Raw genomic sequence first — 26,604 nt, forward strand, 5'->3', positions numbered from 1 at the left:
ATTGTGTAAAGTGCATTTGTACATTCATTGCCCTCATCATTCTCAAAACATTTAATTTTATTAATTCAATTCCTTTCCGTAACATTTTTACTTTCCTTTTTCATTGTTTGGAATTGCTTCCTTTTGGAATTTCTTTGCTTCTTGATGAATAAAGCTCCAATTATTTGAAGTCTCAAAGTAATTGGCTTAGGCTGGTCGCCACTGTCCGCTCCCTGTGGGCAAGCCACAGCCACAATGAAGAATGGCTGGGTCCCTAAGCAGGAGGAAGGCAGCAGGGGGACAGCAGTTGGCAGAGCTGCAGGTGGCTGGCTCCCCTGGAACTTGAACTCACTAACTGCCGTGCTCTTCCTTAGCAGTGTAACTTGCCTGGCCACTGGCCAGTGTCGTAGCCTTCACCTCCTCCCCTTTCCCAGACACTGATGCTTTGCCAAGTAAAACAGCTAACAAGCCAGACTTGAGGAATCGCGAGAAGCAACCATCCCCACTGGCACGATGCTGTAGAGCAAGCTTTCAGACCACAGACCCCAGCAGCAGATAGAAAAGGCACCTGAGCAGGGCTGTCAGGAGTGCTGCGTTTCCTGTTCTGGTTTCGTCACTCACTGACTGACCTTGAACAATTCACGGCCTTTCTGCACACCTCTACCTGTAGCATTAGAGGTCAGGATAATACATTTTAAGGCTCTCCCAGCTCTAAAAACATGTGATTCTAACTTTTCAACCATCCTGGGAGACTTGTTCTAAGGTGCCAGCCAGTCACTTCCAACTCACAGCGACCCTACGTGCAACGGCATGAACTGATGCCCGGTGCTGTGCCACCCTCACAGGTGACATCTTGGCCCCTTACGCTTTAAGGAGATGCACTACAGGGTTTGGTTTCTTGACTGCTGCTTCCATGGACACTGATTTTTGATCCAAGCAAAACAAACTCCTCGATAGCTCCAGTCTTGTCTTCATTGTTGTGATGCTTGCTGGTTCCGTGGGGAGGATGTCAATTTGATGTTGAGACGTGCTCTCCACCCTGAAGGCTGAAGTCCTTGATCTTCAGCAGTAAAGGCTTCAAGACTCTTCCCTTTCAGCAAGTATTGTTGTACATCCGCCTACTGCAGATTGTTAGTAAATCTTCCTCTACTCCTGACGCTGTGTTCTTCTTCAAATAATCCAGCTTCTCGGATTATTTGCTCGGCATATAAACTAAGAATGGTGAGAGGATGCAAGCTTGATGCACATCTTTTCCGATTTTGCAAGGCACAGTGTCCCCTTGCTCTGTTCAGAAACAGGGTCTCTTGGTCTGTGCACAGGCTCCTCATGAGCACAGGCCAGTGTCCTGGGATCACCACTCTTGACATTGTCATCTACAGTTTACTATGACAGCACAGGGAAAGCATCTGTAGTCAGTGAAACGCAGGTGAGCATTTTTCTGGTATTCTACGCTTTCAGCCCAGATTCAGGTGGCATCAGTCACAATACTCCTTGTTCTTCTGTCTTCTGAATCTGGCTTGTATTTATGGCAATTTCCTATTGATGGATTGGTGCAACCATTTTTGAATTTATTTCAGCAAAAATTACTTGGATGTGATACGAATATCATTGTTCAATAATTTCAGCATATTGTTGGATGTCCTATCTTTGAAATGGTCACAAGTGGGGATCTCTTCCACTCAGTTGGCCAGAAGACAGGGGACAATGCCAGTTTTCAGACAAGGAAAGTGAAATTCAAGTGATCAAAAAATAAAAGCATGCCTGGGCCTACGAATTAAATGGCCGAAGTGGAACTTGAAACTAAGTCTTTCTCCCTCACTCTACAGTTGACAACACATTTTATTCAGAGGCACGGGAAGAGTGTTAATTACCTGGAAAAGCTGATTCAATAATAGAAATGTCGACCATGAGAAGTGGAAAATTGCCAGTCCGAAGATATACAGAACCCACGGGGAGCAGGCCACAATCTGATTGAGGTAGGTCCATAATCCGTCTTGTTTGAACGTTGTGGTGCAATGATTGGACCAATCTGTGAATCATAAAAGAGGATCGAATGAGTGATGATTTTCCAAGAAGATGTAATCATTCAAGGAGAACAGAAAGTAAGACATGAAAGCATCTATCGGAACTCTAGGATTTTGTCTCCCAGATGACAGCTCAGCTAGCGAAGCTGAGAAACGGCCTCCAGTGTTAATGAGCTACGACAGCACTGTCTCTGTGCTTGACAGTGAAGGAACAAAAGTGAAGAAGCTGTTCCACGGAACCTTCTCCAATACCAGCAAACTCAGCATAAAAATGCGCTGGCAAGAACAGCTCAAGGATTTGACAACTGAAAATGATTATATTTAATAAAATACTCTCCTCCAGTGAGTCCCACGTTCCCCTGGTTTATGCAAGAGAAACATCAACGCTGAGATCAGTTTAAAAATCTGAAGTAGAATCCACCTTACCCATGTGGCAGCAAGTGATGGGCCTATTACAAAACTGAGTATCAAACGCTACTGAGAGTTCCAACATGTCATTAGTGTTGCTATCACAGCTCCTGGCACAACCCAGCACCACGTGGGTATCCTTCTGCATGGACCCCGGAACTACTGTAGCACAGGACGGCTGGCCAGGCTAGGGAACGCGTGAGCCAAACACCCCAGGAAAAGAACACACAGTAAGTGATACGCTCCCCATTCAGCTTCTCACCAAGAACATCCAGAGCTAAAGGCCTCCGTGATCTTGAGGGTGAACCAGGCAGCTGGGAACATCAGGAATGGTTGTGTAAAGTCAATGAATTCTACAGGTTCCATGCCCACGATGAAAGGTGGATTCTTCTTGAAATGAGAATTCTGTAGACGGGCCTCTTGAGGTTTCATAAATACCTCTGACATGACACAACGCTGCTTAGACAGTGTCCCTAAGCAGCACCTAAGAGCTCCTGGAACCGGAAGGAAACACGCCCACGCTTCACTAACAACTGTCTGATTTCATCCTAAAAACCTAGTTTCTTGTTTGGGTCTCATTTGATTCCCAACCATTTCCCATGGCTGTCTGCTAGGATCACACTTAGAGCAATCATCACAGAGGAACAATGAAGGGAACAAGTGAGGCAAACGACACTCTCTGAGTCTCATCAGGACCCACCCTGAGAGAGACGCTCCCCAGGCCCGACAGCACAGGAAAGGGACCTAACTTCCATCAGCAGGTGGCGGGGACAGCTGTGGCCTGTGAAAGCACCTGTGCTTTCCTTCAGCCCACCCGGTCCTCCTGCTGCCTCTGGGAAGCCCTCTGAGAACGTGGCATGACCCCAAACGGGAGTTCTCAGAGGACGGATGGCAAACTTGACAGCAAAGAGACAGCTGCCCCAGACCAGGGCCCTTGGTGACCTTCATGTCGGAGGCTGAACTCCCCTCTCTGCTAGAACCACCAGCCACCTGAGACCAAAAGGGCAGCATGTAGTGCAGAGAGGAGGAATTGAGGAGCTGATACCAAGGGCTCAAGTAGAAAATGCACTGGAAATGATGATGACAACATATGTACAAATATGCTGGATACAATGGATGTATGGAAGCTCACAAGAACTGTGAGAGGCCCCAATAAAATGATTTTTTAAAAATTGGTTGCTCAAACCTCCAGTTCTCCTCAGGAGAAACATGAGATTGTTTACTCCAAAAAAAGAAAGAAAGGAGAAATGGAAGGAGGGAAACAGTATATTGAGGGGAATGCAATGGTTGAATTGAAACAAAATGTGTACGCATTGTTGAATGTTAAAACTGATGATCTGTAAACTTCCACCTGAATCTCTCTCTCTCTCTCACACACACACACACACACACACACCACACACACACGAGCTACAAGTGGCTGTGTACATTATTTACGGAACAGACTATTTTAACTTAGTCTAATGCATTCTGTCAAGTGGTCATTGGCTAGCAAATGACAACTTAACCTTTTCCATCTCCGGTGAGCTCTGACAAAGCTTTTCCTGACCCTGAACTAAGAATCATTCTCTCGGTCGTCACTTGTAGCATGCTGCCCCTCCGTGGGGGTGAAGACGGACCTCACAAGAGGCCACAGATGGGGCGGGGCCGCAGTAGCAGAAGCCTTCCTGGCTAAGGACGGCGGTGCCAACAGTGAGGCCTCATCAGGGGAACAGAGGACAAGCTCGTCTTCCTGCCCGGGAACGGTGGAAAGTCACAGTACGCCCTGCATCAGGGTACAGATGCGCTGTCAGAATACAGATGGGATACACGTGACAGAACAGGCCCGTCTACACAGCTGCACGTGAATGGGCAGGAAAACTTCCTGAGGAAGAAGGCAGAATATGAGAACCGGGTCAGAGAAAGAGCACACGGAGACGTCATGAAGCCGCATGTGACGGAAACTTAATTCTGTCTTTATCGAGGCCGCCCTGTGCCACACGCAGACGCCAAACAAAGGTGACTATTTTTAGTGAAGCGGGCCAAGAGGGGACAGACAGGCGTGGTGCCATGTCTGGCTCTGTTCCCCTAGGAGCAGGTCCAAGAGATGAGCTGGTCCGAGGACCCACTTAAAAAGGTTTTCCAGGAATATGCCTTACTGCCAGGCCTTAAAAGGCAGCTCTTTCAACGGCAAGGAAAATGGTCAAAACAATCTTTTCTTTCATACCCCACGGGGCATAATTCTAAGAGGTTTTACAACGCCAGTGCTCAGGATCACTGGCGGCCTTTGCCAATGCCGGAGCCCTGCGTTCTCAACTCTGCGCCGTTTAACTCACTTGACCCGGGGAAGGCGATGCTTCGCTGCCGAAGCGCTCCCGAGGGCCAGGGGCACCCAGACCCAGGGCTGACGCCTCTGTATGCTGATGGCCCAGCAAACGAAGAACCCAGCTCACAGGCGGTTGAAGTCACAGGTTCTGAAAATGAAAACTAGAAACAAACCCTGCCGTTTGGGATGCTTCCTGGAAGGGGCCCTGGGAGGCTGGGAAATACATGCAGGAAGAAGCATGGCCCCAAACTTAAGCTCGAGGCCCAAAAGAGCAGCGATAGGAGGGAGGGTGGTGGGCTGGGGTCCCCAAGGGAGAAATAAGAAAATGTGGAGGGGAAAAAGAACGCCCAAACCTTTCCTAACATCTTCTTCCATTACTGTCGATTTTAGCTCAAGCAGCAAAGGAGTGAGCTACACGTGGGTATGAATGGAGTGTGCAAGGGGCAGGAAATGGCTTAGACGCACAGCCCTCAAACCCTCCCCCACCCTCCCCCAACAGACCAGCGAGAGGCCGCAAACAAGTCATTAGGCTTGATGGCAGTGACTGTGCTTCGGGTTTGGGAGGTGGGAAAGACAGTGAGATGCCGGACTCATAGCCAAAAGGCTGGCAGTTCAAATCCCCGTCCCCGGAGGCCCCTCGGCAGACCGGTCTGGCCATCTGCTTCTGAAAGGTCCCAGCCTTGCCCATGCTTCAGAGCACAGCTCTTGCCAGAGCACAACACACAGCCTGGGATCGCACGGTGAAACTAGCGGCGCTCATCAGAAAACCCACTCCACCAGCGTCCCGCAATCCGCGTGCACTCGCCCCTGCCTTCCTCCCTCAGTTGAGACCCTGTTCTCAGTCAACCACAGCTGCCTCAGGGCAGCAGATTAGCGATTTCTATTACAAGAACGCCTCTCCTTTAAGCCGATACTGGGAATTTCTTTTCCTCCAGAGTACGTGGTCTAACATTCTCTCCCCAAGTATTTTCCCCAACCGTTCAGGGACTGCGAGGGCTTTCCCATCAGCTCTCAGCTGCGACTTGGCAGGCATCGCAAGGCACTGCTTCCCGTGCGCGGCTCGTGTTCCGTAATGACTGTGACCACTGAGCCCCATCCGTGGCCTCAGTTTGTTTTCTGTTTTAATTCCTTATCAGGCTTCGGTCTGCACGCCAGCTGCTGATTTGCCTTTCCGCCACTGAGGAAGTAGCTGCACTTGCCGGGGACCACCGCGTCCCCAATGCATCATGGCAGAGGCGGAGCTGACCTCCTCTAGCACTTCCGCCCACTCCCCCAAAGAGCCATGGCTTCTTTTTCACCCAGGGCACGGTTCAGCAGCGCCCGGCCGGCCGGAGGGCGACACACCAGGGGCAGCAGTCGTGGGTCAGGGTCATGAGTTTCTGATAAGAAAAATTATACTTACAGACAAACGATTCATATATAATCCAGTCACACACCACGGAAAGGAAAAATAAGAAGAATATGTAGTAGTGGTGGTTGCCAAAGCCTAAATCAAAAAGGGGAAAAAAACAAAAAACACATTTAATGCTTCTTACAGTGATATTCTAGATTTATATAGTACTAACCATTTTCCTATAAAAAATTCTCACCAAGTAAAATAGAAATAGGGCTGTTGCTTTTAAACATCATTACACAAAACAAATCAAATGTTTCTGGTATGCCACGGGCAAACGTCCACATTAGCAGAACTCACTTGTTGACCTAAAAGGAGGCACTTTTCAACAGAACGGACTGTATTAAGTACAGTAGCTGTAGGCTGCCCTCTATTGGTCTGGAGGGAGAGGAGAAGGAAGGGTTCTAGACAGACTCAAGTCATCCCTCTCTTCCTTCCTTTCCTCCGTCCTTCCAGGTTCACCCAAATACTCTCTGAGCACCAAGCAGTGACCTCACTGGGGATCCCAGCACAGTGCTAAGGAGTCAGCTAAGGTGCGATGGTTGAAGGGAGCCAAAGAGGGACCCCTGAAGCGTGAGAGTGATCTACAGAGAGGAGCAGGGGAGGGCGCCCGGTAGCCAACCTCTCCTCTTACAGGCCGACTCTGCCATCCTGGCCCTGAAAGGGGCTCATGCTAATGATACGCACACTCCTCAGATGGCACACCCTGTTCCCCGCCATCTCCTGAGCAGGAAAGCCCAGTAGAAGGAGCAATACTCGTTGGATCATGAGACCAGGGTGCCTTGCTGTGTGTCTTCTGGTATGCCTGACTTCTCTGATGCAGGGTCCTGACTCTGATCCGTTCTTATTCTTGTCTGTTTGATGGGCGTGGGAACCAAACCGGCTGGAGTCTCAGAAAACACTGTATTAATTGCAGTGTGGGAACAACATATAAACTCCTGACTTCCTTTTGTCTACTGCCATTCAGGGTTGCCTGCCATTGCCATTATCTGATCTCTACAGAAGGATGGGGCCCATCGATAGTAGTCCCTGAAGAATCATCCATCTGCCTGTACTTGAGGAGCAAAAGAGAACAACACGATGCACCCAGGCAACCTGACTGAGCCGAACCAGCTCCTGCAAGGCATCGATTGTGAAACTATACTCTCTCCTGAGGACTGTGGCCAGAGTTTCTCATTACACACACACCACCATCACCATCACCACCACCACCACCACCACCACCACCAACAACAACAACAACAACAACAACAACAACAGGCAACTGGTGTTACCATGTCGTTCAAAGGAAACCCAGGGCTATAGAACAGGGAAAGGAATATTCCCGAGGTGGAAGGCAACCCGCAGGGTTCTGATCTTCAGGGATTTTAGCTCCTACCTGAACCTTGAAGGAGGCAGGTGGAGAATACAGACAAGCTTCAAATATGAGAAGAGCAGGGCATTTGGAGTAGAAAACTGATACTTATGAGTGACCTCAGCAAATAAATTTCACCATCGATACACCTTGTCAGCGCTGAGACTGAGCTGCTCAGATCAACCCGAGGCACACGGATGACCGAGAGGGATGATGCTACAGGAGAAACCACACTCTACATGGGGATCACTACTGCGAGGCCCTGAACAACTGTCTTCTAAGTCTCATGCTAGAGAGGCTCCACTGACAAAGGAGAGGTCCCAAACAGACCCCCAGGATGCCCTTCCCCTCCCCCCGGGTCACAGAGTGACTAAATGTCTGCCTCACGTCACAGGGAGAAGCAGTAGGTTGCGTCTCACCGATGCACCGTCCAGTCCACAGGCAGTGTTGGTCATAGCGAGCCACGCAGGAGTTGCACACATGACAGTGGAGCGACCGCAATGGCTTCCGGATCTAAATGGGCGACCGAGAGAGGCCTGAGCAAAAGCCCGTGTTTCCAAATGGCAGCAGATCCCTCGCACAGTTTACCTCGAAGTGGAGGAGACAGTGGCACAAACAACCCCAACCGGCCCATCGGCTCACATAGGCTCTGCTATGCCTTCTGGTTGTGCCTTTCCCCATGTCAACCTGAACAGGCCGCCACAAAGGGAGATCCAATTCCTGAGCGGACTAAGGGAAAATGAGGCAGCATCCCGTAACAGAAGGCGCACTGGGCTGGGTAAAAGGACCGAGAATTCCAATTCTTGTCTCGGTCTGCCAATACTTGTGGGTACTCCCTTCCTCCCCCCAACCCTTGATTTGTCAGTTGCACGATGAGAGGTTTCACTAAATGTTTTCTAGGGTCACATGAGCCTTTGACTTGAAGTTGCTTCCCATAATTTCCTCGTGACAGGAAAAACCACACAGCACATACTATTTGGATGTCTCATCAAGAGAGCTACCACAGGCAACTCCAAAAGTTACACACATCATTCTTCCACAGGCTTAAGAGCGTTGGTCCTACAGTGTTTCAAAATTAGGACCCGAGAGCAACAAAACCATGTAACGGTGCCATAAAGGTTTGACAAATGCTTACACGTACCATGCTATTTACTTTTACTGTGGAGGGAAAAAAAAAACCAGAGAAGACTCACTCACAAGACAGGATGCACAAAAGGTTCGGAAGTCCAGAGCACCAGTTTCGGCCAGGGTGATGATATTCTGAAAGACACAAAGCTGACCTGACAACCCTGTCTGACTGGGTGACAGAGTGCGCATAGTCAGACACATTCTCAAACCGAGGTAGCTAGAAATGCAATTTGAAAGACTTGCCACCACAGCATTTCATGCTTGAATTTTTTGACTTATCAAGGCCACATTTCAAACCGCAGCCAGTAAGTTAGAATGCACAAAATTACACCACAAACCTTTCTCTCTGCAAGTAGTCACCATGTCCCAGTTGACCCCCCAATCGGTTAAAGAAACACACACACCATCAGCATAGGAGGGTATGTAAACAAAAGCACGGCTACGCAGTCATCGAAACCTTCATTAAACACACATATCCGAGTGTGACGCTAGTGTTTCTCGACATGGCCTCCCTCTAGGTCTCCAGACTTCTGAAGGCGGTGTTTCTACCTCTGAAGGCCCCTCGTGGTGCTGCTGGGGAAGCACGGTCCGTGGTTCATATCCAGCAGTCACTCCACGGGGAGAAAGATGAGACTACTATGTGCTCCAGTTAACCCGCAGTCTCGGAACGCTACATCAAGTCCCAAGCACTGGACTGACCCAACAGTGGGTGGTGCCTGAATAAATCTAGAAACACTGGTGTCTACCACGTCAGAATGGCAGTGTGGGCAATCTCAAGGTACTCCAATTGTATTCCTTTGGAATGTTCTATCGCTTCTGGGAACAAAAAGAAGGCCGAAGGGACAGGATATGGGTTATAGGGTGGATGGGGTAAGGTTTCCCAATCCAATTCTCACAGGCCAGCCTGTGCTACCCTTGAAAAAAACACAGGTGCATTGTTATCAATTGGTGGTTGGTGGGGAAGGCCCTCAGCACAACTTTTTTCATATCAACGCAGATTCCAATTTTCTTAAAATGTTTTCATAATACGCTCCTATGATCAACTTGGGTCCTTCAAGAAAGCCTATCGAGATTGCCCCTGTGGATAATGAACCAGCCACCATAACCTCTTTGCTTTGAATTCATCTTTCAGGTCTTCTTGACCTTCAGTCCGATGCTTGATCCATCTAGAAACTGCAGTTTGGTGGGGGGTGGGGGGGTGCAGCCTTCTCAAACGTTTGTTGCAAAGCTGCAATGGCTTTGGGAAGATGTCCACTTGAGTTTAATGGGAAAGTTGACATTAGTCCTGATCTAAAACTTGCTTTTCCCCCCATGGCACAAAAAAGATCCCCTTTTTTTGAAGGCACAGAACAAGACAAGCCTATTTCTAAGAGAACTTGCTTGCAGCCATCCACTGCAAAGACATGCTTCCACACATGCCGTGCAGGAATGAATTGGGATCCAGGAGCAATACTTTCTGATTTGCCTTCATATAGCAAAACTATACGATGGTTACAAGCACCCAGGGTTGAGTCTCCTCTTCTCCCAGAAACACAGTCTTTACACCCCCCTTTACCACTCTTTACCACTTTCGGGTCTTCTTGACCTTCAGTCCGATGCTTGATCCATCTAGAAACTGCAGTTTGGGGTGGGGTGGGGGGGAGCCTTCTCAAACGTTTGTTGCAAAGCTGCAATGGCTTTGGGAAGATGTCCACTTGAGTTTAATGAGAAAGTTGACATTAGTCCTGATCTCAAACTTGCCTTTACCACTCTTTACCACTCCTAAAGACTCATAAGCAACAGAAAATGAACCATGTCATTCAGTATCGCCACACTTGAGGGGTAGCCCCTGCCAATAGAGCGCTTTCCCTTGACTTAGTTGCCCTTCATTTACAAAACGGGAAAAATGTAAGTGAAATAAGGAAAATTTAAATGGCATCCTAAAGAAGTGGGAGACCATAGAAATGGTTTTTGGAAGATACAACACATAGATGGAGAAGCCTCCCCTTGGGGGGCTTGCATCACCGCACATGGCGGGGCGTCTATTACAGTAACAGGCCTTGCAGGTGCGACCTTGAAAAAACCCAGTGTGGCTGCTGGCCTGCTGGAGTTTGCACACCCTCCTGTTTGAAGAGCGAAAGCTCACCTTGTTCCTCTCCTCCTCGGACGACTTGGTGTAGCCTGGATCAGTTGCCCAAGTCTTGTAGAAAAAGTAGAGGAAGGCTAGGATGCTGAGAACGAAAGTGAAGTAGAATGGGCTGCCTGTCAGATGTTAAGACCAAGTTAAGGGTAACACAGGGAACTCCCACGGAGCCTGGCAGAAAGACGACGCAAGAGAAAATCTGTACTGGTGCCCAGGAAGCTCTCGGCCAGGCACTCCATCCACTGCACACACCGCCGCCAGGTGTGGCCTCAATCTGCGCTGCAACCCCCAGGAGTTCCTGACTACGACGTGGCTAATAAGTAACCCTGCGTTATTGCGAGCAGGTACACCAGGGATAGCTGCAATTCACGAGGTACGCTCTGAAAACAAAATATATTCAAGAGCCCAAAATATATTCATCTCTCATGGTGTAACTGTGGCCAGCCTGTGAATAGCTGGGAAAATATTTTCTGACAATTTTGACTAAGCCATCCAAACAAACTCCTTCAAACATTACAACTGCAACGATTTCCCTAAAGATTAGATTCAAGCTTGCCAAATTTTGCTTCCTCAGAGTTTATTAACCAGTCTTTCCAATTTTGTTAGGCTGAGCGAATTTAGACACCAACAAAAGGAACTCCACTCCTTGCCAAGTAATTACAAATCAAGTGGTCCTGGGGGAGGGCAGATATTCTGGACACATTAAGATGAAAACTGTTTCAAGGATGCTAGTTGCCTTGCAAAGGTTTTAAGGAGGTATACATTATAGAGTAAGATTGTGCTGCACGTAAATACAAGTGACTTTACAGTATTGGTGAGCTTATTTTTCTTGCTCAATTTAAACCCTGCTGGACAGGGTGGGTACAACAACAAGCAAAGCAGCGTTTGAATGACGCTCTCTAGTGGCAAACGGGCTACAAAATAGACTCTCAACCCTTGATGTTCAAAGTGGGGCGCACAACCCGTGGTGTAGACATCTCCTGGGAGCACACTTGAAAGGCAAAACTTCATGCAGCAGCCCCGGCTTTCAGATTCCAGCTCTTGATGCTCGTTTCACAGACCCCGCAGGTGATCCAAATGTCTTTGACGTCTGAGAGGCTCTGGTCTAACCCACAAAGACCACCACAACCACACGCGTCAATTCTGACTCGTAGCAGTGTTTAAAGAGTGCTGGGGGTGTCGTCAGTTATGAGTGGGGCTGCTAACCACAGAGCCAGCCGTTGAAAACCCTGCTCCGTGGGAGCAAGATGCAGCTCTCTGCTCTTAAGGGGATGTGCAGCTTCACAAACCCACAGGGGCAGTTCTGCCCTGCCTTCTAGGGTCACCATAGGATTACTGGCATCCCTTGCTGTTATCTACAGGTATTCTGGCTTCAAAAAACAAAATAAAAGATATGGGCCACCATGAACCAGTTCAAAGCCCTGGCTGACTCACTGGGCAGTCCTGATCCTGCACACTGAGCTGGGAGCTGACTGCTGTTTTGGCTCCTGTTGTAAATGACTTATAAACGGCAGATAAGTAAAATCCAGTCAGAATCACTGACTGAACCCCGCCCCCACCTTTCCAAGTGAACAGGAGTGCCACAGCTGGGGGGGAGGGTACTTTTCTGCCTGGTGTGAATTGGGATGGAGCAAGTCTACCCAGTCCTCCAGGGTCACTATAAAATGGGATCGAGTCCACGGTGGGTAATGGACAAAAAAAGAAACAGACTGAATTAAGAATACTGAAAGACCTTCAGGCAAGAAGGGCCTCTCTTAAGAGAGCCATATGCTATCTTCTCTCATAAAATTCTTATCAACACACATAACATCGTCCTGGTGAATCCAGAGCTTCAAACCAGTTCATTTTGGTTTGCCTTCCACTTCCAAGAATCTGCATTTCCACCCAGATATCATGAATCATAGTCTGTGATTACTTTTCCAAGTAAATGGAATCGCCACCTTCCTTGCTTGGATGCCTGTACTTGTAGGGCTCGCCTATGACCTGAAACACTCCCCGGTGCCCCTCATTCTGATACCTTTAGAGTATTCATGTCCTAACTGCTTCCAGGGCTAACTGACATCACCCTCCGCTTGCAGGCCTTTTCTGGTCCCCTACAGGAGGGCCCACTTCCTTTCTCAGGCACGTCCAGCTCTTTGTAGATAAGTCAACCTCTCAGTGAGCTTGTGACCTAACAGGCAAGTCTCTCAATATGGAGGGAAACCACGGTGTGTGGTGATTTCCATCAATCAGTCAGTGGGCATTCTTTAGGTCTGTTAGATCCACACTACCCACGGCCTATCCATCTACCCGACATCAGCTCATTCTCCTGTTGATTCAATGAATGTTTATTGAGTACTCATTCTAGTCAAATACTTTGGCTTCCGAGTGATAAAAACCCCATGTACTTGAAATTGACTGGCAAAGATCATGCCTGCAATATCAACAGCGACACTGCTCCTTACACGGTCCAGCTGTGCCCCTCTGCACCTGCTCTTGTTGGACGTCTTTTAAGGGAGAGACTTGAAAGCCGAGCAAATCCACTCCAGGCGTGGACTGAGCAGTGGGCCATGAGGTGGCTGTCTTTGCCTGGATACTCAAGCCCTCATAATAGAGAGTGAGCACACGCTGGCCTCCTGGAACGCCAGGGCAGTGCCCACCCCGGGTTCCATTGCGCACTCCTCGTTCTGTTCCACTTGCCCTGATCCCATGACTTGTAAAGCAGGGTCTCTGGAATCAAGTGTAGGACTCAGCTCCGTCAGTGTTGGCAGCATCACACACGTGAACACCCAACAGCTCCCCGTCGCAGGATCTTGCTTGACCACCGACCTCAGTAAAGTCCTATTCTCTTTCATTCAGTGCCCGCCTCATAAAAGCCAACCACACGGCTTGCTGAACATACAGAGAAGTGGAATGCCTGGGGCGCTTCTCCAGAGCTGCCCTGAAAGCGGGTTTTAGCATGCGGCCACTTTATAGACTTTTTCTCTGAATAAGAATATTCACCATCAGAATAAAATGAGAAAAAACTTGCCAATCTGCTCCTGTGCCAAACACAGTTTTGGAAACCCCGTGGGGTAATTCAACTCAGTCCTCTAAGGTGACCATGAGTCAGAATCAACTCCAGGGGAGACAACAGCATTAACATATTTATTATTGATAAGATACTCATCACAGAACAGCGGTGGTGGGCAACACCTTACAGGTGGCACGGCCTAGTAAGCCTTGTAGCCAGCCCATGAGCTTGGTACTGTTGCCCCAATTTACAAGAACATTTGAGACTCAGTGAAATTACATGACTAGCCCACGGGTAACCAAGTAGGAAGAAAAGAAGCTAAACTCAAACCGGTCTGCGTGGATACAAAGATTCCGCTTTCCAACAGTGGCCCAGACCCCTTCTCATAACGGACCAGTGACTGTGGGAGAACAAAGCGCACCTCAGTACAGAACTGGTAGCACGGTAGCTCGTCAAAATGCCTCAGAGGGAAACACGTGGCATTTCGGGTTCAACTTGGAAATATCCGACAGTGAAGTGTGCCACCTACTGACCCCCGCCAGCTCCTGAGTCGCAGATTTCAATGGGTGCTGAGAACAAAAGGCTTTACGGTGTACATGCAAGTGAAAGACTCCATCTCATCACCTCTGACACCTGAACATTCAGCCCAGCGATGGAAGCCTGTTCCCCGGGTGTAATACGTACTAGCATCTTCACCAATAGTTCAGCGTTCATACAGCCACCGTGCAACGGAGGCAACATTCTGAAACTGAGGTTTCCTAGCTGCAGTCAAAGCAGAGCTTTGCCAATTTGGAATCTACGAATTTGAAATAACTCACTTACATAAAAGAGATCTCCTTTTATGTGCAAAATGTGAAATAACAAGACTTGCTCAAAATGTAAATGCTCATCCAGAAACACAACTTGGTGAACTGTTTACTTCATTGCAAACTGGGTTGGTACACTAATATGCCAGCGAGCCCTCCTCAGTATTATCCTAGAATGCCCGTTATTCTGGAATGTATAGCACTGGAACTTCTACAAGTAATTTCCCTCTATACTATACTCACGGCTTGATGAAGTACTTCTTTTTCATGTAAGGATATCATCCAAGTTGTCAGTACGTAGCTACTATGGCTAGCGCTTCAAAAGCTATACCGAAATCAGTAATTATGAGAGAAAAGTTAGTTGCGGTAAAATCTTTTGCAAAAAGCCAAGAGACTTCAAAGGCATGTTGTACTATTAAGTTACTCTAAATAAATTTGTAAAACATTAGAAATACTGCTCAGAAAATAAAAAGCTGCAGTAAAGCAAAAATGTGCCATAGTGGACTGTATGTAGATCTATGCGCTTTATTGATTAAATTAACATTTATTCCTATGAAAACCCATTCTTGAATTAAATGCATTTTTCCCAAACACTTCTTCTTTTGAAAAGATGACATAACCAGGAAAAGAAACAACAATTTAAATAAATATGCTTAAGGATATATTTCTCTCTCCTCCATCCATGCCCTACACTATATGCAAAGCAAGGCAATATTCACTTCCCAGACTCCTCAGGAGGAGAGTGGAACCTAGACAGAGGTGGGGAGAAATAAACAATGGATGCTACAAATGGCTAAAAGCCAAGAAGTAAAGCCCGCCCCCCTCCCCCAGGCGACTGGACTTGGCCAACCCTAAAAGCACACCCACTCCTAAACTGGGATAAGGCCTGGGCCCCGATCCTCAAACAATTAAACTATCCCTTACGCCACATTGTAAAACTATGGGTTGTTATTCATTAGTAGGTCATGAAAGCAGTTAATGTTAACGTGACCTACATTTTTATAAGAGGGAAGATAAAATAAATGAAGTTTTAAATAATGTGCTAAGGACATGTTTTAAGGGCTGTTTTCTGATGCTTTTGTTTCACCTATGTTGGGGACAGCAATGTACATTCATTTCTCCTACGGATAACCTCCAACGGGCTTGAGAATCAGTGACTCACATAATACCACTGCCATGATCCGTTGCGGAGGGCGCCACACCTGTCCCAATAGCCTGCCCAATCAGGCCAACAACTGACTCAACAACTGTCACTGCTGACCAAGTTCAATGAATCACCTGGCCTTGAAGAGAAGCTCAGGGCAATCACACACATGATTATAGGTCCTAGTCAAACAATCACTCAAGCCACTGTTTCCCTCGTGTGAGTGTGCGCTGTGATTATTTCCAGAGTGGGGCAGATTTTCAACATTGACCATTTTCAACCAGAATCATTCAATGAACACCAGCTCTCTTTGAATATCTAAATTCCTAACAATGGCATCACCCATTTCTAAAGGCAAAGGGAGACAGATGTGCATTTACATTTACAGTGGAAGGATATGAGGAAAGAATAAGACGAACCAAGTCATAAATATCCAAAAGACGGAACTTAGTAGACAGACTGTTGGTAAGTATACAAGGTTCTTATAGCCGACCAGCAACCTAGAAGAGAAAGGATAGACATGGGATTAGTGAACTTCACGACTCATGTTCACTTAGCTCTGATTGCCCCCAAGGCAGTAAGAGTGGTCATGAAAGCTTCCACGTACTAAGTGCTTGCTGGGAGCCACTTTTCTTGTGGCCACGGAGTTCTACAACCCCCACCCACTTGACCGGAGGAAACTGAGGAACAATGCTTCTAAGGGAGTGTATGTTCCAGGTCTGATAACTGACGTAGGCGTGATTTCATCCCCGATCATAAAATATAATTTTCATGAAACGGAGCCCGGTGGCATAGCGGCTCTACATTGGGCTGCTGACTGTAAGGTCCACAGTTTGAAGCTCCTGGGCGTGCCACAGGAGGAAGATGGGGTTTGACTCTTCTGATAGTTCCAGCCTCAAAACCCACAGGGGCAGTTCTGCCCTGTCCCACGGGTTGCTATGAGTCAACATTGGCTTCATGGTAGTGAGGTTGCTTGATTTTTAATTTTTTTATATTGTAATGCATACGTTGCATGTCTATTCATCTTCTTTGCATATTTGCATTTTCTGATATGTTGCATTTCCAAATGCTCCAAAGTGCAGAATGTTAACACTTAGAAATCCGCTTTCACATTTAACATGCTCTCCTCGAGGGTTACTCTTCTGTGAAACACACAGGTGTGTACACGATCGTAAACAAGTATGCCTGTCCTGCTAGCAGCTCGAGCAGCCAACGCTCTACAAAGAAGAGTGAGGTACAGGGCTCAAGTGGCCTTGTCATCGAATACGAATGAATCCCACTTGGATAGAAGGCAACCGTAAGCCCACATATAACTTACTCAACTGCCTAGTATTACAAAGTCTTGGAAAAATGTCTTTCCTAATACTCAATACAGTCAACGTATCTATATGAATGCATTTTAAAGTTTATCCCAGGAATTGATGGTCGGTGGGTATGAAGGTTTAGAAATGACGAGGAAGGCCTCACTAAGGAGCTGGTGCTTGAACTGAGGCCTGATTGAGGAGGAGACTCCAGCTATGGCGCCACAAAGATACAAGCAAGAGCTGTGGCCCCAGGTAGGAATAGCATGTGATCCAGAGAGAGAGGGCTGTATGCAGGGAAGGAAGAGAGGGAGAGAGGAAGCCAGAGAGGGAAGAAGTGAGTGACCTATGTTCATAGCCCGTGAACATTAGGGCCTCGGGTTCTATTCTAAGTATAGTTATAGCAGCCGGCCTGTATAGAATTCTGTGCCTTTTTTTTTGCAAGATCAGAAATACATTTTGGGGGCACTTCGGGAGTAACTGGCTGCCAGTATGTGACAATAAACTTGCAAGAATTTAATTTGTAAACTGCAATCTCAATTTACTGAGTGTCTTACATGCTGCCGGACTTGCTCCCCCAAAGCCCCTCTCTGAGGGTGGCCAAATGGCGCTAACCTGCAGGTCTCAAGGACTGAGTCAAAATATAAATCAATAAATAAAGGACTGAGTCAGAAGTGGGCACAACCAAAGCTGGAGGCCTGGTTTGAAAAAAATAAATTGGAAAATTCTGAGAAAGAAAAGCCACCGGAGAGTTTTGAGCTGAAGAAAAGACAGGAACTAGCCTGCCTTTTAAAAAGACCACCCAGGTGATTAGGTGGGGATCAGGTAGCTCCAAACAAGTCAGGGTCAAGCCAGACCAGTTAGAAGCTTGTCGCTGTCTGTAGGGCTGGAGAGGAGCCAACTGAATGAGCATAAACTGGCTACCGAGGGAAAAGAGGAAGGACTGCTCATGGGCCCGAAGTGGGAAGTGGGAAGAGGGAAGTGGGAAGTGGGAAGTGGGAAGAGGAAGCATCAAGGGTGATTTCTTGCATGAAGAACGGGATGCCATCCTACTGAGATGGGGAAGAGAGAAGGCGGAGAAACCAGGGCAATGAGAGATGACTATTAAGTACGAATTGTGTGTCAGGTGTTGTTTTAAGCGTTTTACATATATAAACCCATTCAATCATAAGGTAGACATTATCACCATTACTGTTCCCATCTTACAGATGCAGAAATGAGGCACTGAGAGGTGAAGCAACTTGTTCAAGCACATGTTGTCATGTCGGAGATCTGACTTGAACACAGGCAGCCTACATCTGACTTCTTAATAATTATAGCAAGTCTATCAATACTTTCCTAAAAATTGGATCATATCACAATGAATATTTATAACCTCCTGCCATTTAACTAGGTTGTTTAAATGAAAAACCAAAAAGAACAAACATGACTGCATTAATGTGGACTCAAAAAACAAAAACAAAATTTCTAGAAAACGGGCAAAAATGCTGAGAGGCACAATGGTGTCCGAATCTCTCTATACTTACCAAACTTACTAAGTCAAAAAGTGACAAATACTTGTTTTCCCCCATTTATCATTTCAATAAAATTTGTAGGCTGACCCATTTGCTTTCAGTCAAATCATATGGTACCAAACCCGTTCCTTCCATCAGTCCTGCGGGTTTTGCTATGTAGTAACATTCCCAGCAGTCAAAATATGTGATTCTTTATAATTAACAACAGAAATAAGCAATTGAATTAGCAATGCCATGACGAGCCTTGTAAAGAGGAATATACACACCTTGGAAATAAAGATGTCAGGAAGAACAATATTACGAGCAGGCTTCCTTTCAAAAGCCAGGAATCAGAATTGAAGTCCAGGATGTACCCGACAGCCCCCATGGCAATCAGGGAGAGCATCAGCATCAGGAAGAGCTAGGAAGAGATTCAGAATGTCAGCACACGATGGATTTTATGCGTAACAATCATTCCCTCCATAGAGGAACACTTCTTAAGGGCACAATAACCACAAGTACAAGCAGCAGCACTCACGTGAAGAATTCTTCAAAAGAGTGCATCAATCAAGCCTGACGATGGAAACATTACAGATTTCATAGACAACCTGTATTGGAGAAGCCCTACGTGTTAAAAACATTGCTGAGACATATTTTGATTTGTTTTTCTCCCCATATGTTGTGGTCCTTTGAGAAAACGGCTGGTGAAAAGCCGTGATGTTTACAACCTCCTTCCGACGGCATTACCTATCAGACGCATAACATAAGCTAAAGGGAGCACGCAAACCCCAACATGGAGGTGGGGAGAACAAGAGCTCCCACTGGAGCACAGCAGGGTGCCATGCCCCAAGGCAGGACACAAGGTTCCAAGAAACAAGTTTTCAGAAGAGATGCCCTTCCCTTGGGCATGTGCAATTTTAAATGCCCAGGAATGTCTGGGGGATGTCTAGGAGATAGGCCGTTACAAAAGCAGGAGTGTCCCTCCGGAGGAGCCTTGGAGTTTGTCACTGCAAGTCTGTGCCACTGAACCACGCAACATGCTCTGTGAAATACAAGGCTTTGAGAATGATGAGGGCAATGAATGTACAAATGTGCTTTACACAATTGATGTGTGTATGGATTGTGATAAGAGTTGTATGAGCCCCTAATAAAATGATTTTAAAAAAATTAAAAAATACAAGGTTATGTGATCCGGATGCTGTGCAAACACCCTATTAAAGCCTTCTGGGAGCCCGCTGTCAGTACCTTCACATAGCTGCTGCTCTGCTGTGCCCGCGGACGGAGGCGAGCAGGACAGGTGCAGCCTCAGTGAATGAGAAGGTAGCAGTGGGAACAGACTGAGAGGCAGTGGGCGGGGAAGAGTGGCACGGGCCCAGTCCCACCTGCTGTGCCAACTGCCTGAGCAGCAGGAGCCACCTGGGCCCCACGCCCCCCCTGCCTGCCCACTGAACAAAACCTGAGAGCCCATGTCCACAGCCCTGTCCTCTGCCTGTATCTAACCTGTGCAGCTTTGCAAGAGTCTACTTTGGGGGGCTTTAAAACTTTGGGGGACAAAGAATAAACAAAAGGAGTGCTACTTCCCTTCAAAACAATAACAACAAAACCCACAAAAACGCCTCATGGGACGGACCAGGGACATATACATGCAGTCAGGTGTTGCCCAAATGGATGTTCAGGGATGCATACTTAGATGGAGCGCTTCAAAGAGTTCTGCTATCTTTTCCTTCTATTTTTAACAACCCTTTTGAAGCACGTCGATGGTAGGCAGTGAAGCCAGGAGCAGACAGCCTGCAGAGCCGTAAAGGCAGTGTCTGGGGCAACGCAGTTAATTAGAGAAAAAGAAAAGCCAGAGGCCCAAAGGGACTCAAAAGGCATACATAGGAAAGAGACAGGCCGAAAGAATGAGGGGAAAGGAGAGGTCCAGAGAAGTCCTTGGAAGAGTTTCAAAAGGGAGTCCTTCTCGATGCCAAGTGCCTGCACAGAGGTCAAAAGCTGAAGCGGGTCCTCAGGATGCAAGAAACTCAGGTTATTTTGGAAGAGTGTGTGTGAGCCTCCATTCTGACTGCGTGATGAAAGGCGCCGGGTAGGATACTTGGGCAATGCGTTTCCTTAACTACAACACACGTGCCCTCCCCCCTCCTCTGCCCACACACACCAAACAAAGCACGTCTTTGGAATAGCAAAGAGGAAAAATATGTTCCGCCCTATCTTCTTTAAGCCATATTCTGTTTCCTTCTTTAAGTCATATTCTGGGTGATGACTATAAGTCTTTAAAATGCTTCTGATTCTAATACACACGATGAGACATAATGAGTGAGTCCCAATTCAAAAAAGAGATAAACTTAGAATCTACAAGCAACATCATCTCACAAGCAAGGCACAGTACTAGGCACTTGGGACACAATGAATTTAATTAAGGCTGTCCTCTCATGGAACTTACATCCTATCAGCAGAGATAAACAAATAAACAGAGTAGGTGCATTTCCGTGTGTAGAAAGATGGATCACAAGAGCATGTAGGCCATTGTAACAGACTTGGTGTTTACTCTGAGTGAATGGGGATTTTGAGGAGATACTGGACAGGATTTGACTTTTCCTTTAAAAACAATTCACCTGGCTGCTCTGTTGAGACTACACTAAGAATAGAGAGAGGTCAGAAAGATTTGTCAGAGAGGCAGCTACAGGAATCCAGCGGTGGGTGGACCAAAATGGTGTTCATTGGTAGAGCGATGAGAAGGGGTCAAGTGCTCAGACATACTGAAGGCAGAGCCAGGCAGCATGTCTTTCTGACGGAGGAGGGGGCAGTGGGCAGAGACAAGGTGGGGCAGGTTACAGGGCGAAGGGGAGGGAGGAGCTCGGGAGCTCAGCACGGAATAGCTTCTGTTGATAATGCTTAGGAGACACTGGATTGGCAGCTGACTGTACGTCAGGAATGGTCTGGAGTAGAAAGAGAAACATTTGGAGCCGTCAACATATAGAGGACCAGATGACGGCACAATGGAGTGGGCAGACAGCAAAGAGGTCCAAGGACAAAACAAACCCTGGGACACTAGCACAGTGGCTCTCAACCTCCCTAATGCCACGACCCTTTCACACAGTTCCTCATGTTGCGGTGACCCCAACCATAACATGATTTTCGTTGCTACTTCACAACTGTAACTGTGCTACTGTTATCAATCAGGCAAGCCCTGTGAAAGGGTCATTTGACCCACAAAGGGGTCGCGACCCACAGGTTGAGAACTGCTGCATCTAGCAATAAGAAGTAGGAAGAAGAGAAGATATTGGCAGAGGAGACTAAGGCCTACCTGTTACTTCTTTCGCTCCCTCAATCTACCTATGTGCAAAACAGGTATAGTATGCATGACCCTCTGCCTAGAAATCTGCTAATTTAGGATCACTCCAAAAATGTAATTACTAATTAATAAAACAGGATAAGGTCATCGTGTTTGAAAATGCCCAAAGCAGGGAATCAATCCAACATCCCGCTTAATAACCTGAATTGTATTCACTGTGTTTTCTTAAGTCATCCCTGAGAACGAGCTGAACTTCCCAACTTTTCCAAGGGTCCAGTTCACTCCAAATTGCTAAGCTGGGAAAAAAATGAATCAGATCTGAGTTTCAACTTTCAAGTAAAACGCCAGATGTGTGACCTTAAGAAGAGGTTGTATGTTACATGTAAGTGTCCCGTGCTTTTCAAAAATTCACTTTTACAAAAGATCTACATGAGTACCTGTTTCTGCTGATGGAAAGAAACTGGAGGATTTTTGTTTTACTTAAGAAAGTGAAACTGGCACTTAGCATTTGCTTTTCGCGAGTCTTCAGCGTGGCAGCCCCCCCCCCCCAGCAGTGAGAGCCCGGCCACTAAGCTCCTTCCCCAGGAACTAAGCCTCGCCCCAGCGAGCGCACCAAGCCCCAGGGATGGGGCGGGGCCTGTGGACGCGAGGTGAGTGCTACTTAGGGTTCATCTGCCGTTTGCTATGATCTAAAGGGCTGTTTGGGGGGGTGGGAATACCCAAAGAAATGTCCCATATGAATTACTGGTAAAGACGCTCCACTTTACGCCATTTTGGCTTACCAAAGCTTTCACTGGAATGCTCTGCTCGTCCGATAAGAGGGGACGCCTTCCTTACCTGAAGTCTGTCGCACTGACATTTTAAAGTCTAACTCCTCATGATTCTAAGAAAACATTTTGAGCGCTAACTATTTTCCTTTCAGAATATCACCAAAAACACTTCAATGAGCAACAGGCTAAGAAAGCATCTGTAAAATTTCCTGCAAAAATATTTTTCTTCTTTTTGCTTTTCTAAGAATCTATACTACTTGCATTTCACTTCAACTAATGGATAGAAGCAGAAGCACGCCAAAATGTTCACAAGGCAACCTGGGGCTCCGGAGCGCCATGTAGTTGAGGGCCGGCATACAGAAGCGGAAGCAGACATCCAGTGTCCAGCCCTGGGGGAAAGAGACTCAGCAGACAGCGCACAGCAGTGAGCCCACCCTCAGGCTTGCCCTATAAACCCCAAACGCTCTTTCAGTCCTTAAAACAGGGCCCGGAAGAGAATACCTCGCATTTCTGTAGCCACCTCCAAAGTCTGAAGTTCTTGTGGGCTCTCATTTTGGCCTCTGTTTGTAGCATGTGAATAATGAGTCGGTTTTTGGTTTGTAGAGCCATATCAAGAGGCGTTTCTCCCTTTAGAAGAAAAAAACCTTTCAATTATATTTTCACTCTATCATGCACGTGAGACTTTAAAAAAAATTCACCAAAATCAGCACACATATTATTATTATTTACATCTTCCTGTGGTAATGGAAAAGAAAACATGCAGGTTCTCTTTACGCTACTTTATACATCTTCCAGTGAGAGAGATAATAAGCTAAGGGAGAGAAATACCTGGTTCATACCTTAGCATTTTGGATATCCAGGTTAGAACCAGCTTCCAAAAGTTTGTCAACTGCATTAACATTTCCCGCTGTGACTGCCCAGTGAAGTGGAGAGTTTTGGTGTATTTTGTCAACCACATTGAGAGAAGGATTGAACTTTAATAGAAATCCAGTTGGCTCTGGCCTGTCTCAAAACAAGAAAATGCCGATGGGCACTTACAGGGATGAGGATTTGAGGGGTAAATGCAAGCAACTAACCTCTTAAATGAATGCACCGATCAAGCAGGCAGCACCTGCCCCCAAAGAGTGAGGGGCTTCTTTGTGTGTGGCATTACTCTGTGTGCTACAGAGGGGTTTTTAAAAAACGTCTCAGCTATTAGGTAACAGCCCACTTGCTGTAAAGATAATGGTTTTGTTCTCTTTAGTAACTTCTTATTAGGAATTAGATGAAGGTTTACAGAACAAATCTATTTTCCATTTAAAAATTAATTCACAAAAAAATAAAAAAATAAAAAATAAATAAAAATAAAAATTAATTCACTTCCACCCCCCACCCCGAAAATAAACATTTAACATAAAGTAGAATAAGTGCTTGTGTTCTCTATCCATTAGTTAATCATTTTTTAAATAAATCTTAAATTTAATACTGTCCAATAATAAATGTTGTGTTATCTATCCAATTAATGACTGAATGTACACGATTATATTTTAGGAGGTGGCTGTCCTGTAAAGAAAAAAAAAATCCCCATTGGTAGTTCTCAAAACTATTCACCAAAACTATCAGCACAGAGAACATTTATTTCATGAGTGCTTTTAAAACTAGCACTCGGGCAGAAGTCTGTCTCACTGCCCGATGCGTGGACACCTCCTTTTCTTCTTTAGCATGTAAAGTCATTTCACATAGACTGAGACACTTACATTCCATACACAGACAGGAAGCTGTCAGAGCCAGGAACCAGAATGAGGCGGCGCAGTTCAACTCACTTACCCAAGTACTTTGTGAGCTGATAACATGAGAGGCGTCTGCCCATTTAAATCTGTCATATTCACACTCTATTCAAAAGAGAGAGCATAAATCAGAACAGCTTTTCAACTAGGACATCTAAACTCAGTCAAAATTCTTTTTTCTCTCTGCCCTAAATCTAAGTACCCCTTTAAGACACCCAATCAGCACGATCACTGTGTCCACAGAAGGGCTCTCGTTTCCTTTGAATAAAAGAACACTGCTTCACAACCACAGACCTCTACAAAAGATTTTTCAAGGGGAAATCTAAGCATCAGATTTAAACTATGGGATAGGGTGAGTCAAAACTCACTGCCAAACACACTTGGCTGCTGTGGTTGGCAGTTCGAAACCACCAGCGTGCTCCTTGGGAGAAAGATGAGGCTTTCTACTCCCATAAACTCCATCTCAGAAACTCACAAGGGCAATTCTGCCCAGTCCTATGGGTCGTTATGAGTCAGTGTTGACTCGCTGGCAGTGGGTTTGGTTTTGGGGACAGAGGGAGTGGAAAAGAGCAGGCAGAAAAACAATGCTGAAAACCTGACCACTCTCACCAAGTAGACAAACCATGAAAGACTTCAGAGGTCATTTGGTTTGACCTGCTCTGACATGAATTCATACTGTATCTCTTGGCTTACTGAAATGCACCCCAACAGCATTTGTGCCAACATATCTCCCCGACTGTTACAAGAGTCAGCTGATACGTAAACGAGCCGGTTAGCAGGAAGCACATCCCAGTGCAGTGGAAGTGAAACTCCCCCAACAGTGACCTATGATTTCACCTGTGCACAAGAGGAGGCCTCTGCAGGTGAGCCATTTTTCATGGAATGACTTCCAGAGAACAGTAAGACGAGAGAATGTTCACATTGCCCTCCCATCTGGGCTCAAGTAACGAAAGCAAGTGATGGGTGAATTTAGTGATCTGACTACCACTTCTCGAACTGGAAGGAAAATACAGGCTCTGAAATCTTATTTTTGAAAACGGTACAAATGGCTGGGCTCACATAGAAAACTATCACAGGTTTACAAGTTTCAGAAACATCCAGCTGTATGTTTCTGAGCTAAATGACCTGTCTTTTTGGTCACCAATAAAGCTAAAAAAGTAGAACTCAGTAGGCAGACTCACTGAAGCTAATGTGTTAAATATCTGGGTATCTATAACTTTGAAAATGAGGACGTGCTATTCATAATACTCTACCGAAACTTTTCAGATTTACAAATCCTCAAGTATAGAACAGATTCAAAAAACATACCTGTCCTTTTGAGATGAGATATGCTATAATAGGCATGTGCTGAAATAATACTGCCAGGTGGATGCTGCTGAATCCCTCTCCATCGATGAGAGTGGGGTCTGCCCCATGCTGTAGTAACAATATGACCATAGGTAAATGCCCTTGTCTGTAAGCAAAAGACAAAACATTACGCTGTATTTTGTAGCTGTGTGTGTGTGTGTGTGTGTGTGTGTGTGTGTAAAAACAACAACAACTTAGGGAGGACCTAACATGAGGGACTCGGATAGAGCATTTCCTAATTGAATTTACAAATGTTTTATATTTAGATGCTCCAGACTTAGAACTCTCTGGACAGTCCTTCTTGAGCACAGGCGATGAACTTGGTAACAATGTATAAAACTTATTCATGACCAATGCTATGGTATCAGGAAAGGAAACAACCCTGACATGGCCCTTTCCTGGTTTTAAACCACATGGTAGTCCCTTGTTCTGTTTGAACGTCTGCCTCTTGGTCTGTGTCCAGGTTCCACATAAGCATGGTGAAGTGCTCTGAAATGCTCATTCTTTGAAATACTATCTATAATTTGTTTTGATCTGCAGAGTTAGCAGCATACAAGTCAACACCTTTCTGGTATTCTCTGCTTTCACCTCAAAGCTATCAGCAATGATAGCCCTCATGCCATGTTCTCCTCTGCATCTGGCTTGTATTTGGGGCAGTATTGCTGCAACTGATATTATTTTTAGAAAAGATATATGATGGGGCTTCAAAAAGTCAATGGAAAGAATTTCTAGCCTTTCATTTTTTTTCACCCGTGTTTGAAGTCCCCATATATATAAGCTTATATGGTTCAACTCCCTTATCATCTTCCATGTAAAGTACTGTCCCTCAAAGTTTAAAGGGGATGATGCGTTAACTCCAGATTCGTCAGCACTCTCGGGGACTGAGTTAGTTAATTGTGCCAGCCTGGCCGATAATCACATGTGGGGCTGGTTGAAAGGCGGAGGGATAAATGGGTGGTGAAGCCTCGCCTTTCTAGTTC

The 26,604-nt window shown here is 46.2% G+C and overlaps 1 protein-coding gene across 1 annotated transcript in view; it reads right to left on the reverse strand.

The window, feature by feature from the left end:
- ZDHHC13 (zinc finger DHHC-type palmitoyltransferase 13) overlaps positions 1-26,604 on the reverse strand; it is a 52,353-nt gene that overhangs the window by 7,507 nt on the left and 18,242 nt on the right. The window contains exons 5-15 of the mRNA XM_004711594.2: positions 25,586-25,730; positions 24,318-24,382; positions 23,351-23,513; positions 23,013-23,138; positions 18,737-18,870; positions 16,055-16,155; positions 10,717-10,841; positions 8,661-8,723; positions 7,883-7,976; positions 6,119-6,202; positions 1,851-2,008 (exon numbers count right to left, since the gene is read on the reverse strand). Coding sequence (XP_004711651.2) covers positions 1,851-2,008; positions 6,119-6,202; positions 7,883-7,976; positions 8,661-8,723; positions 10,717-10,841; positions 16,055-16,155; positions 18,737-18,870; positions 23,013-23,138; positions 23,351-23,513; positions 24,318-24,382; positions 25,586-25,730 — 1,258 coding nt within the window. The remainder of the gene's footprint in view (positions 1-1,850; positions 2,009-6,118; positions 6,203-7,882; positions 7,977-8,660; positions 8,724-10,716; positions 10,842-16,054; positions 16,156-18,736; positions 18,871-23,012; positions 23,139-23,350; positions 23,514-24,317; positions 24,383-25,585; positions 25,731-26,604) is intronic.

This window comes from Echinops telfairi, unplaced genomic scaffold (genome assembly GCF_000313985.2).
Source record: "Echinops telfairi isolate 266 unplaced genomic scaffold, ASM31398v2 ScPeMD7_60;HRSCAF=208, whole genome shotgun sequence".
Lineage (NCBI taxonomy): Eukaryota > Metazoa > Chordata > Mammalia > Afrosoricida > Tenrecidae > Echinops > Echinops telfairi.